The 16,047-nt window shown below is 41.6% G+C and overlaps 2 protein-coding genes across 3 annotated transcripts in view; one reads left to right on the plus strand and one right to left on the minus strand.

The window, feature by feature from the left end:
• Positions 1-4,601: 4,601 nt before the first annotated feature.
• Positions 4,602-7,821, minus strand: C1H4orf46 (chromosome 1 C4orf46 homolog). Its single transcript, XM_010986852.3, has 2 exons — positions 7,423-7,821; positions 4,602-6,129 (listed from the first exon to the last, which is right to left on the minus strand). Exons 1-2 carry the CDS (start codon positions 7,606-7,608, stop codon positions 5,974-5,976), a joined length of 342 nt encoding a protein of 113 aa, XP_010985154.1. The 5' UTR covers positions 7,609-7,821; the 3' UTR covers positions 4,602-5,973.
• A 184-nt stretch (positions 7,822-8,005) lies between these two features.
• The window catches only part of ETFDH (electron transfer flavoprotein dehydrogenase), a 31,323-nt gene continuing 23,281 nt past the window's right edge, over positions 8,006-16,047 (plus strand). Inside the window, exons 1-2 of one of the 2 annotated variants that reach the window (XM_064486485.1) lie at positions 8,006-8,218; positions 15,257-15,420. In XM_064486485.1, coding sequence (XP_064342555.1) covers positions 15,414-15,420 — 7 coding nt within the window. In that variant the 5' untranslated portion in view covers positions 8,006-8,218; positions 15,257-15,413. The remainder of the gene's footprint in view (positions 8,219-15,256; positions 15,421-16,047) is intronic. The other variant, XM_064486438.1, reaches the window with a different exon arrangement.

The following is a 16,047-nucleotide window of genomic DNA, read 5'->3' on the forward strand; positions in this document are numbered from 1 at the left end:
AAGGACATGAGGTTATTTGGGAAAAATCAAAATGACTGATGCCCATAAAAAGGTAAATAAATTATATTGATAATGTGTATATTCTAGTACATATTTTGTACAGGAAATTAAGAGAATTCTACTTCAGGAAGGTTCGTTCATTCTTTTACCATTCGTTTACTGAGTACTCACTATGCACACATTCGTTTACTGAGTATTCACTGCGGTAAATTCCTAGGAGGAGACACTACAGAATTTTTTAAATCTCCAATGTTAAATTGTATTTAACTATAAGAATATACAAAGTCCACTGGCAGCTCCTAGTTTAAGGTAGAGCTTTATCTGTCTTGCTTATCAGCAAACATAAGAATCATGGACACTTTTAAATAGAAATTTAAGGTTTCAGAATAATCAAATACTAGCATCAGAGAAAATGCCTGATTGTTCGCAAAATATAGATGTTTTGTTTTAAGAAGCCATCTTACCTCTCTTCAAGTCTCCATACACTTAAGAGCGAATACTGATATTCGTTACTATGAGAAAAGATGCTTTGATAGTAACTCAAAACAGCACCTCTCTGTCACTTCCTGCCCAGTTGTCTTTTTGCTTTAAATGAGCACCATTATATGGGAATGTAAAAAGAGAATAAAAGTATTGCAAATGAATGAATCAGAAAAGCTAAAAGGATAGACATTTAGATCAGTAGAACAGAATTGATAGTTCAGAAATAAAATCCTCATATTTACAGTCAACTGATTTTCAACTAAGATGCCAAGACAATCAAATGGGAAAAGAGTAGTCTTTTCAACAAATGATGCTGGGACAACTGGATATTCACATGCAAATAATGAATCTGGACCCCCTACCTTATACCATATACAAAAATTAACTCAAAATGAATCAACAACTTAACCATGAGATAAATCTCTTAGAAGAAAATACATGGGAAATCTTCAAAATCTTGGATTTAGCAATGGATTCTTAGAAATGACAACACAAGTATGAGCAACAGAAGGAAAAAATGAATTAACTGGACTTCATCTAAATTTAAAACTTTTGTGTATCAAAGACCAGTATCCAAAAAAGTGAAGACAACCTTCAGAGTGGAAGAAAATACTTGCAAATCATATATCTGAGAAGGGTTTAATATCCAGAATACGTAAAGAACTCCTACAACTCAACAAAAAAAAGACAAGCAACCAAATTTTAACAATGGGTAAAGGCCTTGAGTAGACATTTCTCCGAAAGAGATATACAGATGGCCAATGTGCATGCTCAATATTACTGATTATTAGGAAAATGCAAATTAAAGCCACAATGAGGTAACACTTCACACCTACTATGAGGGCTATCTATCATTTTTTAAAAAATAGAAAATAACAAGTATTGGCAAGGATATGAGACTGAAACCTTTCTACATTGGTAGGAATGTAAAATGATGCAGTCACTGTTGGAAACAGTTTGGTGGTTCCTCTAATCATAGAATTTCCAAATGATACAGCAATTTCGCTCCTGGGTATATACCTCAAAGAAAACAAGATTCAAACAGATACCGTTATGCAAATACTCACTATAGCATTATTCACAGTAGCCAAAAGGTGGAAACAACCCAAGAGCCCATCAGCTGATGAACAGATAACAAAACGCGGTATATACATATGATGGAATATTATTCAGCCATTAAAAGGGATGAAGTTCTGACACATGGTAGAACATGATGAATGTGAAATAAGCCAGGCATAAAAGTTCAAATAGCTGTATGATTCCATTTACATGAGCAAATTCATAGAGACAGAAAGTAGATTAGAGGTTCCTGGGGTGGGAGAGTTGGGAAGGTGATGCCTAAGGAGTACAAACTATCTTCCCGGGCAAAAACAAGTTCTAAAATTGATTGTAGTGGTAGACAGACAACCCTGCAATTATACTACAGCCACTGAACTGTACATTTTAGATAGTGAATTTTACATTATGTGGATTAATATGTTAATAAAGCAGTTAAGGAAAAAGACAGAAAACCTAGGACGCATTGATAAAGGAACTGAACTTCGGGGAAAAAAGGTCTGCTTGTTTTACTCTACTCTATGATCCATTTTGACTCTACTGAGAAACTAGATGTCATCAAGGAATGAATTTGCCTTCTGTTGACGTGGTTGGTCAGTTCATCAGATATGAACTTTTTAGCTAGTTATTCTTTCACTCTCTGAACTACTGAAATTTTTTGGTTTCATAATTTGCAAATTTACACAGGAATCAAACATTTTCAGGTAGTTTTACATACACCAAAAAAAAAAAAAAGTCTGAAACATGAAATACTGGAATAAAAAACACAAATTTATTGACTACATAATTGTATAGATTTCTTTTAAAATAAATTACCTGAAATTTAATCCCGTTAAAAATATAGCTTGCTTGGAGTCCTTTCTGTTCTTACTTGACATGATACCAGTAAGTTTTCCACATGAAGAATGTGGTACTTTTAACAAAACTATATATATTTATATACATAAAGAGATTTATTGTAAGGAATTGGTTCACGTGATTATGGAGGCTGGTAAGTTCAAAATTGGGAGAGCCAGTGTTCCAGTTCAAGTCCAAAGGCCAGAAGCTACTGTAGAACCAGGAAAAGCCAATGTTCAAATTTAAAGTCATCAGACAGGAAGAGCCATTGTTCCAGGGCCTTCAACTGATTGAACTGAGGCCCATCCACATTATGGAGGGCAATCCGTTTTACTCAGGCTACCAATATAATTGTTAATCTCATCCCAAAACACCCTCCCACAAACACCGAGAATGTCTGACCAAAATACATGAGTACTAGCCAAGTTGACATGTAAAATAAGCCGCCACGTATGGGGAGAGTAAATAAAATTGTAGCCTTGAATATTAACAAGTCTAACCAAGAGCTAGGCAGTTAGGTGTGGTATAAACAAGCATACTAATTTTGACATCAAAGATTCTCAGGCAAATTATTTCATCTCCACCTGTTTTCTATTTTGTCAACAGGAATAACATCACTTTCCTCAAGGAGCTAAAATGGTTACATGAAATAATGTTGATACAGCTCCTAGCATAGTGTCTGATAGTGCATATTTCATATCCAGAATTTTTGAAACCAAATACACTATATTATTGCTAAAAATTCCAACTTATTGACTTCAGCCTCTTGAGGCTTTTAAAAATTTACATCATCAGAATGGTAAGCTGTCCACTGAGGTTTGTGTAGAACTGGTAATGAGCTACTAAGCTTAAAATTTTTTTCTTAAGTCTTTAAGAAAATGTTTATGCTTTGAGCTATTTTCTAACCTCTCCCATGAAGCGGAGCAAAAAGAAATTTTAATAGGGATGATTTTTTTTTTAAAGCCATTCTTGGAAATAAGATGAACTTCTCCGTGGACCACACGTGGCAACAGAAACTATAAGCAGAGCTGAACTGCGGGACTGGGGACTTCAGATGCCAGCAGCTATGAGTCTTGGTAGAGGTATTAACTAAAAGTGTCCACAGAACAGGTTAACCTAAGCTGATGGCAATTAAATAAAATTAGAAATCAATGAACATGTTTTTTCTAACTTAAAAAAACATGCAGGGGAGGTGGGCAGTGAGAGGAAGCCACACACACAAAACCCAAGTAGTACAGATCACACTTATGACACAGCTAAAACAGGGGGGGTTATAGAGAATCTTAGCATGGGGTCAAGCAAATAAATCAGAAGAACAGAACAGGGAGCTCAGAACTAGGCATTTACATGGTACTTGAGTGACATGCAGCATTTGAAACAGGTACCTGGAGGAACAACTATACCACAGTAAACACTGAAGAGCCAAACACTGAACTGTAAACAAAAATAAATTCAGGTGGATTAAAGACCTAAACATTAAAAACAAACTTTTTAAACCTTGGATAGGAGAGTATCTTTATGACATGTCCTCCGCACGACCCAAAAAAAACTATTACGAAAGACTGGTAAGATTACATTCAAACTAAAAACTTTTATTCAAGAAGATTCTATAATCAAACACAAAGATAAACTGCAGACTACAGAAGATAATTGAAACATACGTAATATATCATTAGTTAGTACTCAAAATATGTAATACCTGTAAGTCCATAAGGAAAAGAAATGGTCTCAGAAATCACACGCTGCATTTCATCAGTATCCTGGTAGTTACACAAGTCAGCACCAGTCAAAGAGGGAGACTACCCTGAGGGCATGAATACCAAGCAGCAGGAGGCCACTGGGGCCAACTGGAGGCTGGTTACTACCGACACAAAACAGTACTTTTTCAATTGAAGTATAGTTGATTGACAATATTACTTTCAGCACAGTATTTTGTAGTGTTCTGAAACATACATGTGTACTAAAAATGTAAAAACACAAACCAGAATATGCACCACCTCCAGAGAAGAAGGGGAAGTGGGCTCAAAGAGGTAACAAGCTTCAAATGTGTCTAACATTGACATCATACCGAGATCTGCAGAAAACGTAACCTAACGCTAACATTTATTAACTCTGCATGCTGGGAGTACAGGGATGTTCTTCAAATCACCCATCTTTCCTGTTAGGTTTGAAATATTACAACACCAACTTTTTAAAATAACAAATTCAAAGAAATGGAAATAACATCTGCTTTGAACAAGTGTTTATTTTTGTACATTTTAAACATTGTAATTTTCATGACACTTAAGAAAGATATTTTTCTAATACCAAAATAGGCTTCTCTTTGGTATAGGAGGACACCATATGTGTTATCTTTAACTAAAAAAATTAATTTAGAACTATGACCTAATAAGCTAAACAAGATATCCTTTCCTGTCCATTTGTCCCCTTTCACAGGCCCATTGGGGGCCTTTAAAATCTAGTTCTGGACAGATTACAGTTCTGTACAGTATTCTTTGCATACAAAGAATTAAGACGCCACATCAGAGATGTCCAGAAGTTACACAGCAGAGGATTGCTTGGCTTAATCGCTGACACGTGACATAAACCCACCAAAAAAAGAGAGAGCGAGCAACTGAGGATTCAGGACAAGTAAAATAGAACATTGTCATTCAGGTCAAATAATATGAAAACAATTATATCATTCAAATTTGATGCATTTTCAAAAAGTAACTTGTTTAGAATCATCATATTTAGAATTTGAATTATTGCTTGCAAAGTTTCAAAATTCAGACTACAGAGCTGTAATTTTGATAAGACACTTTAAAGAGAGCCATCAAACATACAACAACATCAAATACGAGGAGCTGTAAAAGCAGTTAACCTTAGAAGCACACAGGGGAAAAAATTTGCTTTCTTTCAAGACATGTTTCATTTTCCGAACTAAAAGATTTTCTGAAAAGCATCATAGAAGGGCAAAAAAATATTTATCATATATTTTACCAGTTAAAGTCCAAATCCCTGTTTAAAAAAAAAAAAGATAATGTCCTTTAAGTCAATGAAGTTCTGACTCAAATATTTTTTAGAGAAACAATCATAGTCTTCCTGCTAAAAATAGGAAAAAAAACAGTTTTTAATTTTGTTATCAACTCTTATTCAACAAATATTTAGTGATTGTTGGGTAATAGTGGTCTAGGTGCTGGAAATACAGAAGTCAGACAATCATTGGTTCTCGAGAACTTAGCCTAACAGAGCTAGATCTAGCAGTGGTAAAACCTTAAAGTTACCTCTCCTGGTCCAGAAAAAACGAAGCTCAACTTCAACCTTTGCCATTCTTGGCATCTTGCAAGTTGAACAGATAAACGGTCTACCCAGTTTGCTACTGGTAACACTGTGGCATTATTAATACTACGTACAAATCAAATTAACTTTCATAAAAGAGTCCATGAAAGTTTAGAGGAAGAAATTATTTAAAGAGAAACAAATGCTGACCCACATCAAAATAAAGAAACCAAGAAAAATTTCAGTTTCAGTATAGAGAACTGCTGGAGATTATCCTCTACATACGGTACACGTGCAGACGCCATACATGAGGACGTACAGACAAACACAGACGAATCAGCTGTCAGGCTTCAAAGAATCATAGCCTTCTTTCAAGAGGTCCCGCCATGTTTTAAGGAAACGTGCATTTTCTGTACATTTGAAGGCAAGGTCTTCTACTTGAGCTGATACTGCAGATGTGGCTTCCAGAAGTTTGGTTAACGAAAACGCTGCCTGAAATTTTTTTAAAAATGAAGTCCAACATTAGAAGCTCATTTTTTTTTTCATTCTTACCTCATGTTACAAAGTTAGGCTGAAAATAAACTTAGAACCTTGAATCCAATGTTCAAGTTATTTTCTTTAAAAGTTAAAAAAAAATCTTCAAACTAAAATACCAGCTCTTTCAAGGAACGGTAAGAAATTCTTGAATATGAAGTAAACTTTGAGGAAATACGTCTGCTAGGAAGATATCCACTGTGTAGGAGACATGGCAGTCAGTATGTTTTTAGTTGAAAATACACTGGCGTCTCATTTAGCTCAGCAAGACGACTTGGATCCCTTGGCACCAAGTACCAGAAGTATTCGAGGGGCTTCACTAACAGCTCTTACCGGTGGGTAACAAGGGCACCACTCCACTATTTTCACCTGTGAACGCAGCAGACCCCGACAACGCAGAGACCAAATGACAGACAATGAGCTCACAAACAGCCATCAACAAAGTCAAACAGAAAATACCTGACTCTTGGTAGAAAACTCACTTCCTGATCAAATTTTTTTTCAACTACAATATTAAATAACACCGTTCCTAGATAACACATCAGTACGCCATTCTACTGCTCCCCTGGAAACAGCCTTGCTCAGCAAAAACAGAAACTGTGTCAGCACTTAAGCCATCTTTTAAAGCCACAAATCCTGCGTGAGCGATGAGATCACGGAGTTCGGGCCGAGTCTGCAGTCTGCACCGGGCCGGGGGCGGGGGGAGGGGGCGTCTCTCAGTTAAGATCGCGCCCTACAGACCCCATCCACTTGACCCACTCGAGTTCTGAAAAACTGAAACACGCCCCTCTGGTGGGGCGTGTGCGCGCGCCAGTGTCTGGAAATTCGAGATTCAACAGAAACCGTCCAGACCTGGCATCCCAGCCACCCAGGGAGGGGTCTTTGAACCGTCCGTGAAACCGCTCCGGACCACGGGGCGGTGGCCCTAAGTGTGCCAGGCGCAGAGCCGGGCCTGGGGCAGGTAGCGCGCTGCGGGCGGCTCCGGGCAGGCGGCCAGCTAGGACAGCGGAGCCCTAAGTCCCGGGAAAGCATCGCGGCCTGACCCTCGCCACCCGCACAGGCGGGGTGGGCGCGGTTTCGGGTTACAGCCGGGAGGGAAACCAGACGGCCGGGCACTAAGACGGCGGTGCGGCCGGGGCGGGATGCTCGGACCCCCCCGCCCCGCCACCACACACACCGCATCCCTCGGCCCCCGCAGGCTCCGTCCCCCGTCCGCCCGCCCCGCCGCGGGCCAGCCTCCCCGACACTCACGTCTCCGATCTGCAGCTCCACCTCCTCCAGGGGGTCCACTGTCCTAACGTCGCTCTTGCTCGGAACTGGCCAACTCAAGCCCACAGGGACACCGGGGGAAGATGCTGAAGAGCCGTCTAACGACGACGGAGACGAGGGCGGTGGCGGGGGCGGCGAGGAAACCTGCGCCTCCTCATGCTCCGCCATGGAGCGGGCTGGGCGGCGGGGCCGGACCCCCTCAGCCGAACCGACACCAACGCCTTTCAACCGCTCGCGCCCAAAGCCCAGAGGCCCCGCCTCCTCGCGGCTCTCTGCCCAGGACCGCGAAGCCTCGTCATTTTCTCGGAACAGCCAATCCGAAGCCGGTTAATTCGCCTAGGGCGGCTCTTCGCTCCAGCACCAACCTCCGCCCGGGCTCCCGGTACCCTCGAGCAGAAGACTACAACGGCCAGAGTGCCGTGCGCGCCGCTCCGCCTCCACTGCCTGGGCACCGCGCGCGCACGGCACCCTGGGATTTGTGGTCTCTCAGCACGCTCCGGCGCCCTCCCGGCTGTGACCCGGAAGCGATGCAGGTCGGCGCGTCACGCGTGGCGCAGGCGCAGAGCGAGTCGGAGGCGGGCGCGCGGGGAAGCCCGAGCGGCCCGCTGAGCTGCTGGAGGCAGACTCCACTAAGACAGGCTGCATCCCGGTAGGATGGTGCCACCCGCGGCCTAGAGGTCCCGCGCCCCGCGAGCCGCAGCCCGCCTCCCCCGCGGTGTCGCCAGAGTCCGGGCGACCGCGAACATGCTGGTACCGCTGGCCAGGCTGGCCTGCCCGGGTGAGCGGGGACCCGGCGGGACGGGGACGGCGAGGTCGCGAGTCGGGGAGGGGCGCGCGCGGCTGTCCGGGGTCGCCTCAGGCAGGACCAGCGCAGAGGGCACGCGGCGCGTGCGCCCTCTGGCCGACTCGGTGCCTCCGCTGGGCTTGTCCCAATTGGACGAGTTGACAACTAGGCCAAAGGTCGTGAGCGAAAAGACTTGTCAACACGCTGCCGCGGACTTGGGAGAAGCGTCTTCCCGAGCCCTGGCGCTGTCCCGCATCCCAGAGCTCAGGTGTTACCGGCTGCCTTGTTGAAAGTGGGTACAGTAGTGTTTGCACGGTTTTCTCCTTGGTCCCACCGGACCTGCGACTTTGCAGCCGTCCTAGTCCATTCTGAGGGATTCCAAGTCTCATCTGTCACATCAGTGTCAACATTCCTGCGCTGCCCGAGTCACCCGGTTCTTTCTGGAGCCAGGAGTTTCTCTTCTTCGTCTAAAATTATCTCTAGGGGCTTTTCGTATTTTGACTGCCTCTAGAATCTTCACAATGACTTGATGAGATACCTTATTACCTCCCCTTTCACTTCAAAAAAGAAGATAGAATGACGCATTTGGATGGTTTTCTGTTTCTTTTTTACTTAAAAACAAAAAGAACATTAAAAAAATGTTTTAAGTTTACTACAGGATCTTGAATTCTCTCACAACTGGCTTAATTTTTATTTAAATTAATTTTTGGTTATAGAATAAGCAAATATACATATTGCAAATTCAAGGATATTCTTAGGTAAATTTCATGGAAGTAGAATTTTGTCAAATTTGGCCACCATATATTAAATAATTAGAATTTTGTTTAAAGTTTCTATTACTCGTGCATGTATTACTATATCTAATATGTAGATAGTGTTGGCTAAAAAGAATGCACAGCCTCAAAGTTGAGAATTATGTTTTATTCAGTGGACATACTGAGGACTTACGCCTGGAAGACAGCCTCTCAGATCGCTCTGAGGGACTGTTCTGAAGAGGTAAGGGAGGGATCAGGATATACAGGAGTTTTCTGCAAAAAGATAGAATATCACAAGATTACTGGTAAGTAATATCAAGTTAATGAATTTACTGCTTTTCTATGTATGAAAAGATGCAAGAGTCTGGACTCATTGAAATCATTTCTTGATCTGCACCTTAACTATCTAGGGCCAGTATCTTATTTTTCTCTATCCTGACTCCCCTCAGGGTGCACAGCTGGGAGTGGCTGCTGGGTGGATGACCACAGCATCCTTTGTTTACCAATATGGTTGGTGACATTCTTTGTCCATAGTGTCTCCTCTTAGTCATAAATTTGACCAGCGTGTGGGAAGCATTTCTTGACCAATTTGTCTCACGGTGCTAGGAAGGCTCATACCTTTGTCAGGTGAAGATTCTGTTGATAGGCCACTCTGTGTTAATTTTTGGATCAGGCCCTGTTAATAATCTATAAGTCTCTGGATCGTCTGTCTTTCTGGTTTGTTATGATCCAGGAGATGTTTTTCCCTTGTTGCTTATTGCCGTATCTAGAGTTGCACTATTACAGCTGTTCTATGTAGAGTTATATATATGATCAACTGTCTCGAGACGTTAATTTTGTTGGAGGCCTGGTTACATATTGGGACAAGAGACAACAATCTTACAAAACAGGATGTGAGTAACACAGCTAGTAATAATAAAGTCATAGCACAGCAGAGAGAGGCACAAGGTGTAAATAATTTGAAGCCCCGAGGGCAAATTAAAACAATGATTAGTATAACTAGTTGTAATCTGGTGGAAATAAGCCATTGAGTCTGCAGGGAAGCCCGCTGGAGAAGCCAAACTCTGGAGGGATCGGGTAGAGAGAAAAAGATAATTGTTTCATCTTTGTTTACAGAGCTACACTTTATCAAGTTGTTGTAGGTCATGTCATAAGAGGAAAGGTTTTCCAGTCAGTGGTATGATCTAAAAGTTATCCAAAACTTGTATTTGTCAGAAAGGCCTTTTTATAAATCTTGAAGATTTTCATTTTATAAAAGCATCAGAGTAAAACAGTGATAATCTATAAATGACAAAAGGCTTAAAATGGCGTGGTTAAAGATCATATTACAATGCAGCCGACAAGAAACTTGGATATACTGTGACAAACAACATTTTTAAGGTAATAAGTAGAATTATGACTGATCACGTTACACCAGAATGTATCAGACTTTTAGGAATTCCATATAAATTTTGGAATATCTTTATTAATGACATCTAACCTTAGAAGCTTTTATCCTCGCCCATTTGACAATGTTTCCCATGTTATTTAACATAAATTAACCTAATTAGTTTAATATCTCTCTTTGATATGTCTCAGGGTTCTTTGAAGCGTCCCAGAGTTAGCTGGAGGTCAAAAGAACTTTAGTTAGAATTCAGTATTTGGGAAGTCTGTCAAAACTATCAAAAAGGTTTCGAAACACTTGGTCAAATAGGATCATAGTTTACTGTGGACTAATGTTTATTCACTTAATCATAGTGACAAAAGATTTCAAAAGCAAATACAGATCACTTAAAGGCAAAGAAGTTCACACAATCTGTTATCAAAAGCAGTATTTCCAGAAAACTTTGTTCTCTTAACAAAGACAGAAACTGGGTCCAGTTCTGCACCAGCCTACTTGTAAAACAAAATCCATTTACCTAATTGAATTTAATCTAATCACACCTTCCCCAGGTCAGGGAAGTTTTTGGCTATTATTTCTTCAAATATTTTCTTGGTCCCTTTCTCTCTTTCTTCTCTTTCTGGGACCGCTATAATGTGAATGTTAGTGCGTTTGATATTGTCCCAGAATACTCTTAAACTGTCTTCATTTCATTTCATTCTTTTTTTCTTTTTTCTGTTCTGTGGCATTGACTTCCACTACTCTGTCTTCTAGCTCACTGATTCATTCTTCTGCCTTGTTTAGTATTGGTTCCTTGTGTATTTTTCATTTCAGTTATTGCATTCTTCATCTCTGGTTGTTCCTTATTTTTCTATCTCTTTGCTAACAAATTCTAGCTTCTCACTGTGTTCATCCATTCTTCTCCTGAGATCTTTGATCAGTCTTACGATCATAACCCTGATCTCTTTCTCGGATAGATTGCCTGTCTCCACATCACTTAGTTCTTCCTCTGGGGTTTTATCTTATCCTTTGTCTGAAAGATAGTCCTCTGCTGCCTCATTTTGTCTTAATTTCTATTTGTTTTTTTCTGTGTATGGCACGTTAGTTACGTTTCTCGACCTTGGAGGAGTGGCCCCCTCTAAGAGATGTCGTATGTGTCCCGGCAGTGCACTCCCCACTCGTCACCCGGGGGCCTGTGGCCAGCTGGTCCCAGGGCAGATTCTGGCCTGTGTTTGTGGAGTTGTTTTGCAGGTTGTGAGATCGAAGTTTTCTGGCTCCAGCTGTCTGCCGCCTGGTGGGTAAGGCTGGTCTAGAGGCTGGTGCAGGCCTCCTGGTGGGAGAGGCCGGTGCCTGTCACTGGTGGGTGGAGCTGAGTCTTGGCTCTCTGGTGGGCAGGGCCGTGTCTAGAGACATGTCCAGAGGTGGCTGTGAGTCAGGGGTTGTTGCAGTCTGCTGATGGGTGGGGATACATCCCCACCTAGCTAGTTGTTTGGTCTGAGGCATCCCAGCTCAGGAGCCTAAAATCTGTTGGGTGGGGCCAAGTCTCGGTGCTAATGTGCAAGCAAGATGTCAGCCTCCCCAAAGGAGAGTTCATTCAGATGAACACCCCCAATGTCTGCCACCATGTCCACGCCCCCAGGGTGAGCCACAGCTGCCCCACGCCTCTCCAGGAGACCCCCAAGACTAGCAGGTAGTTCTGGCCCAGGCTCCTGAGAAATGACTGCTTTTGCCCTTGGTCCCAGCGAGTGTGGGACTTCCTGTGCCACCCTAAGCGTATGGTCTCTGTTTCCCCCAGTCTCGCAGAGCTCCTGTGTCTGGCCTCCAAAGCCCAGCATGCTGGGGGCGCCTCTTCCCGGTGCTGGGCCCCCCGGCTGGGGAGCTGACATGGGACTCAGAGTTCTCGCTCCCTTGGGAGAACCCCTGCAATTTAATTATTCTCCAGTTTGCGGGTCGCCCCCCCGGAGGGTACAAGACCTGATTATATGGTGAGTCCACCCCTCCTACCGGTCTCCTCATGGTTTCTTTAAGTTTTTAGCTACAGAAGGTCTTGTCTGGTAGTTTCTAGTCTTCTGTCGATGGTTGTTCTGCAGTTAGTTGTGGTCTTGCTGTGTCTGAGAGGAGGTGAGTTCCAGCTGCTGCTTCTCCACTGTCTTGGCTGCCAGTCATCTCATTTCTTAATAACCGTCTGTAGATTTCTTTATCATTTTGAGACAAGTGTCTTTAAAATTTTCACCTCGTTGGGAGTAAGTCTCTAAACTTTCACTTCAGTTTTTTTTTTAACTCCCTGTTAATCAACCTAGTTAACATTAATTATCCTAATGTTTTTATTAGCATCTGTAAGACCCATTCAGGGGAAGTGGAGACGACAAGTAAGGCTTCCCAAACTAGTCTGGTTTTTTTTGTTTTAAAGGAGTTCTTAGGTTAACCATTTTATATATATATATCTTTTTCCACCTTCTAATTTGTTCTTTTCCATAGGTAGCAATAGAACACCTGCTTCCAGTGAGAGCTCTGTAAACATTCACCAGTTTAGAAGCTGCTCCAATTTAAAAGATCCATCCTCTGGCCATTAATGAGATATAGCTTTATAGTGACTCAAACCAATAAGGTGCAAGCGGCTTCCCCACAGGAGTGTGAAGGATGGCACCAGAACAAGATCCAGAAGGTTTACTCCCAAAACAGTCTAAGGAGGTAAAGGCCTTCGTCGTACAGGCTGATGCAGTGAAGGTTAGGATGGCAGAAAGCCCTTGAGAGTTGGCAGGGTCAGGTGGACAACTGCTCAGAATCCCAGTCTATTCAGTAGGCTGCCACATGTCCACCATGTGTGTACCTTCCAGATGGCAGAGTCCAGGTTCTTGGAACACATACACACAAAACACTGAGTAAGATCAGGTAAATCATTTACATCTCAAAGACACAAAAGGAGAAATGCAAGTTCCCCTCAAGAAGGGCTTTTGTTTCTTTAAGATCAGAGTTCTGAAAAGATGTTTTATCAAGCCCACTTTCCCTAACTTAACTGCATATGCAATAAAAGACTCCCCCCCATGCTAGTCATTTTCAGGCAAGATTTCCTTTATTTCCTAATTAAGTAAGTACTTGTAAGTGTAAGTCTTGTGCATACGGGAACCTGGCTGGATTGTTAACTGGAGGCAGATATGTTACGCCAGCTTCTCACTTAGTCACCCAGGCCGGATTGTTCAGCAACTCCCAGTGTCTTTCAAATGGGGAGCCAGGTACCTGTTAGACACCACCAGGTGAAACTTAGCATCATCAGCCAATAATCAGGAGAACTGAGAACCAGGAGAGACTCATGCAGATTTGTCTGGACCCTGTGAGGCGGCGAATGGGCCTAAGAGGCCTCTGCTGATACCAGGCTCCAGATCCTCACAGAGTTCAGGCGAAGGAGAGAGGTCTGCTCTGGGTCTCTGTGTGATCCCCAAAGCTGTCAACTAAAAAAAAAAAAAAAAAAGTGCACACCCTAAAAGTTGAGAATTACGTTTTATTTGGCAGGCTTGCTGAGAACGTAAGCCCAAGAGACAGCCTCCCAGATCTCTCTGAGGGACTGCTCCCAAGAGGTAGGGAGGAGCCAGGAGATACAGGAGTTGTGCAGAAAACCCCCATGCAGTCGGAGCATCACGAGATTACTGCTAATTAGAGAAAACCAGATATCTCAAGTTAATGAATTTAGCACTTTTCTGTGTATGGGAAGATGCAGGAGTCTGGGCTCATTGAAATCATCCCTTTCATGTGCACCTTAACTATCTAGGGCCCGTGTCCTGTTTTCTCAGGTTGGGGCGGGGGGTGCTGCTGTGGCTGAGGGCTTGATGGCAGCAACGTCCTTTGTTTACAGGGGTGGCCGGCGACATTCTTCACCCACAGTATGCTCTATGTTATTTTGTAATATCAAAGGAGCGGGGTGCTGTCTGCCCTACTCTTAATTTAGCTGAAATCATTCTTGGGCCAAATGTTAGCCAAATCCCACCAAAATCACCATTTCCATCTTCCTCAGATGTTTCAGTCATCGCCATTTTCATGGCCCGGTGTTAGCACTGCTGGCATCAGACACGGACGCAGGCGCACCACTGGTGTGATTTTGACATGTCCGGAGTTCAGTAGACTTTTGACCTCACTTCTCCACCAGAATCTAGCCAAGATGTCTAAGTGTTTAAATCTCTAAAGTTCCAGATTTGTTTTCAGAAAGGGGGTGAAGGTCATGACTTTTACTTTCCAGCCCCCAGGAGGAAATCAGATGATCCAGTTCCAGATATTTTTGAGAAAATCAGTCACTGTATAAGCAATAGAATTAGTGTTGTCTGACACCAAATCAGCAGTTTCAGAAGCAAATGGTAACTTCATACACTAAACTACAGTGCATCATAAATTTATGTTTAATAATAAATAATGAAGCATTATTAAATGTTAAATATATTGCTAAATATTTAATAATTAAATGTTCTTTTGAATAATGGTAATACTGTATTTGAACAGTGGAACTGGGCTCTCCTGTGATACCTTTATCATTTTTTTCAAGATTTAGGATAGGCGAAGGGTTTAACTGTGGTTTAAAAAATTATTCCCAATATTACGGTTTTTAGTATACTGTTTACAAGTAGAGAAAATTAGTTACCTTGACACTTTTTTCTTTACAGTGATTATCAAAAACAGATTTTTTAGTGTTTAAGAGGTTTTAGAGTTCACTTCAAATCTTTTCCCCTCCTGCATTTATCATAATTTTTAACTGTTGGTTGTCTGCTGCCAGATTTTAACTTCAAAAAAAAGTCATTGTATTGGAAAGAAAACGTAAGAATATATTATGCAGTTGGATGCTAATGAATAAAAATAATTAGCCAATGCCAGGCTGTCATGTCTCCTTTTAATCAGGAAAGAAAAAAAGAAAACAACTTGTTTTCCCCACAGCTCAGGTTCTGTTACTTCTGAGATCACTTGAAATCCAGTTGTGGTCTTGGAGTGACTGGTGTTGGGAGAGTTAGACTGGGATTGGCTGGAATCACCTGAATTCCTCCTCATCTGCTGTAAATGGGGATTGGAGCCACCCGACAAGTTGCATAAATTCATGAAGGGTAAGATGTGGTGCTGACTTCATTAGCTGTATGGCACAAATTTTAATATGTTGTTTTTCAGTTTAATTCAATTCAAAGTATTTCCTAATTACCCTTGTGATTTCTTTTTGAACCCAGTTATTTTTAGAACTTTATTGCTTAATTTGCAAAATTTGAGTATTTTCCAGATACAATTCTGTTTAATTCTGATGTGGTTACAGAACCCATTTTGTAAGATTTCAATCAGTTTAAGTTTATTGAGACTTGTTTCATGGCCCAGAATATTGTCTATCTTGATAAATATTACATGTGTACCAGAAAAGAATGTATAGTCTCCCATTGTTGAATAAAGTATTCTACAAAAGTCAGTTAGGTCAAGGTAGTGGATAATGTTCTTCAAGTCATCTACGTCTTTAATATGTTTTGGCATACCTGTTTTGCAAATAAATGAAAGAGAAGTGTTAAAAACTGAAAAAAAAAAAAAAAGATGTGGTGCTGAAAATTCCTAACTGATCAGTATGTCCATGAAGATGTAAATGTCATTATATATTCCAGACCCATACAAAACTCTTTGTTGATCTTTACTATTTATTTTTTATTCCATGTTTAGAAACTTGTTCATTTGCAGATAGATGCTTCATTACAACA

This window comes from Camelus dromedarius, chromosome 1, assembly GCF_036321535.1.
Source record: "Camelus dromedarius isolate mCamDro1 chromosome 1, mCamDro1.pat, whole genome shotgun sequence".
Classification (NCBI taxonomy): Eukaryota; Metazoa; Chordata; class Mammalia; order Artiodactyla; family Camelidae; genus Camelus; species Camelus dromedarius.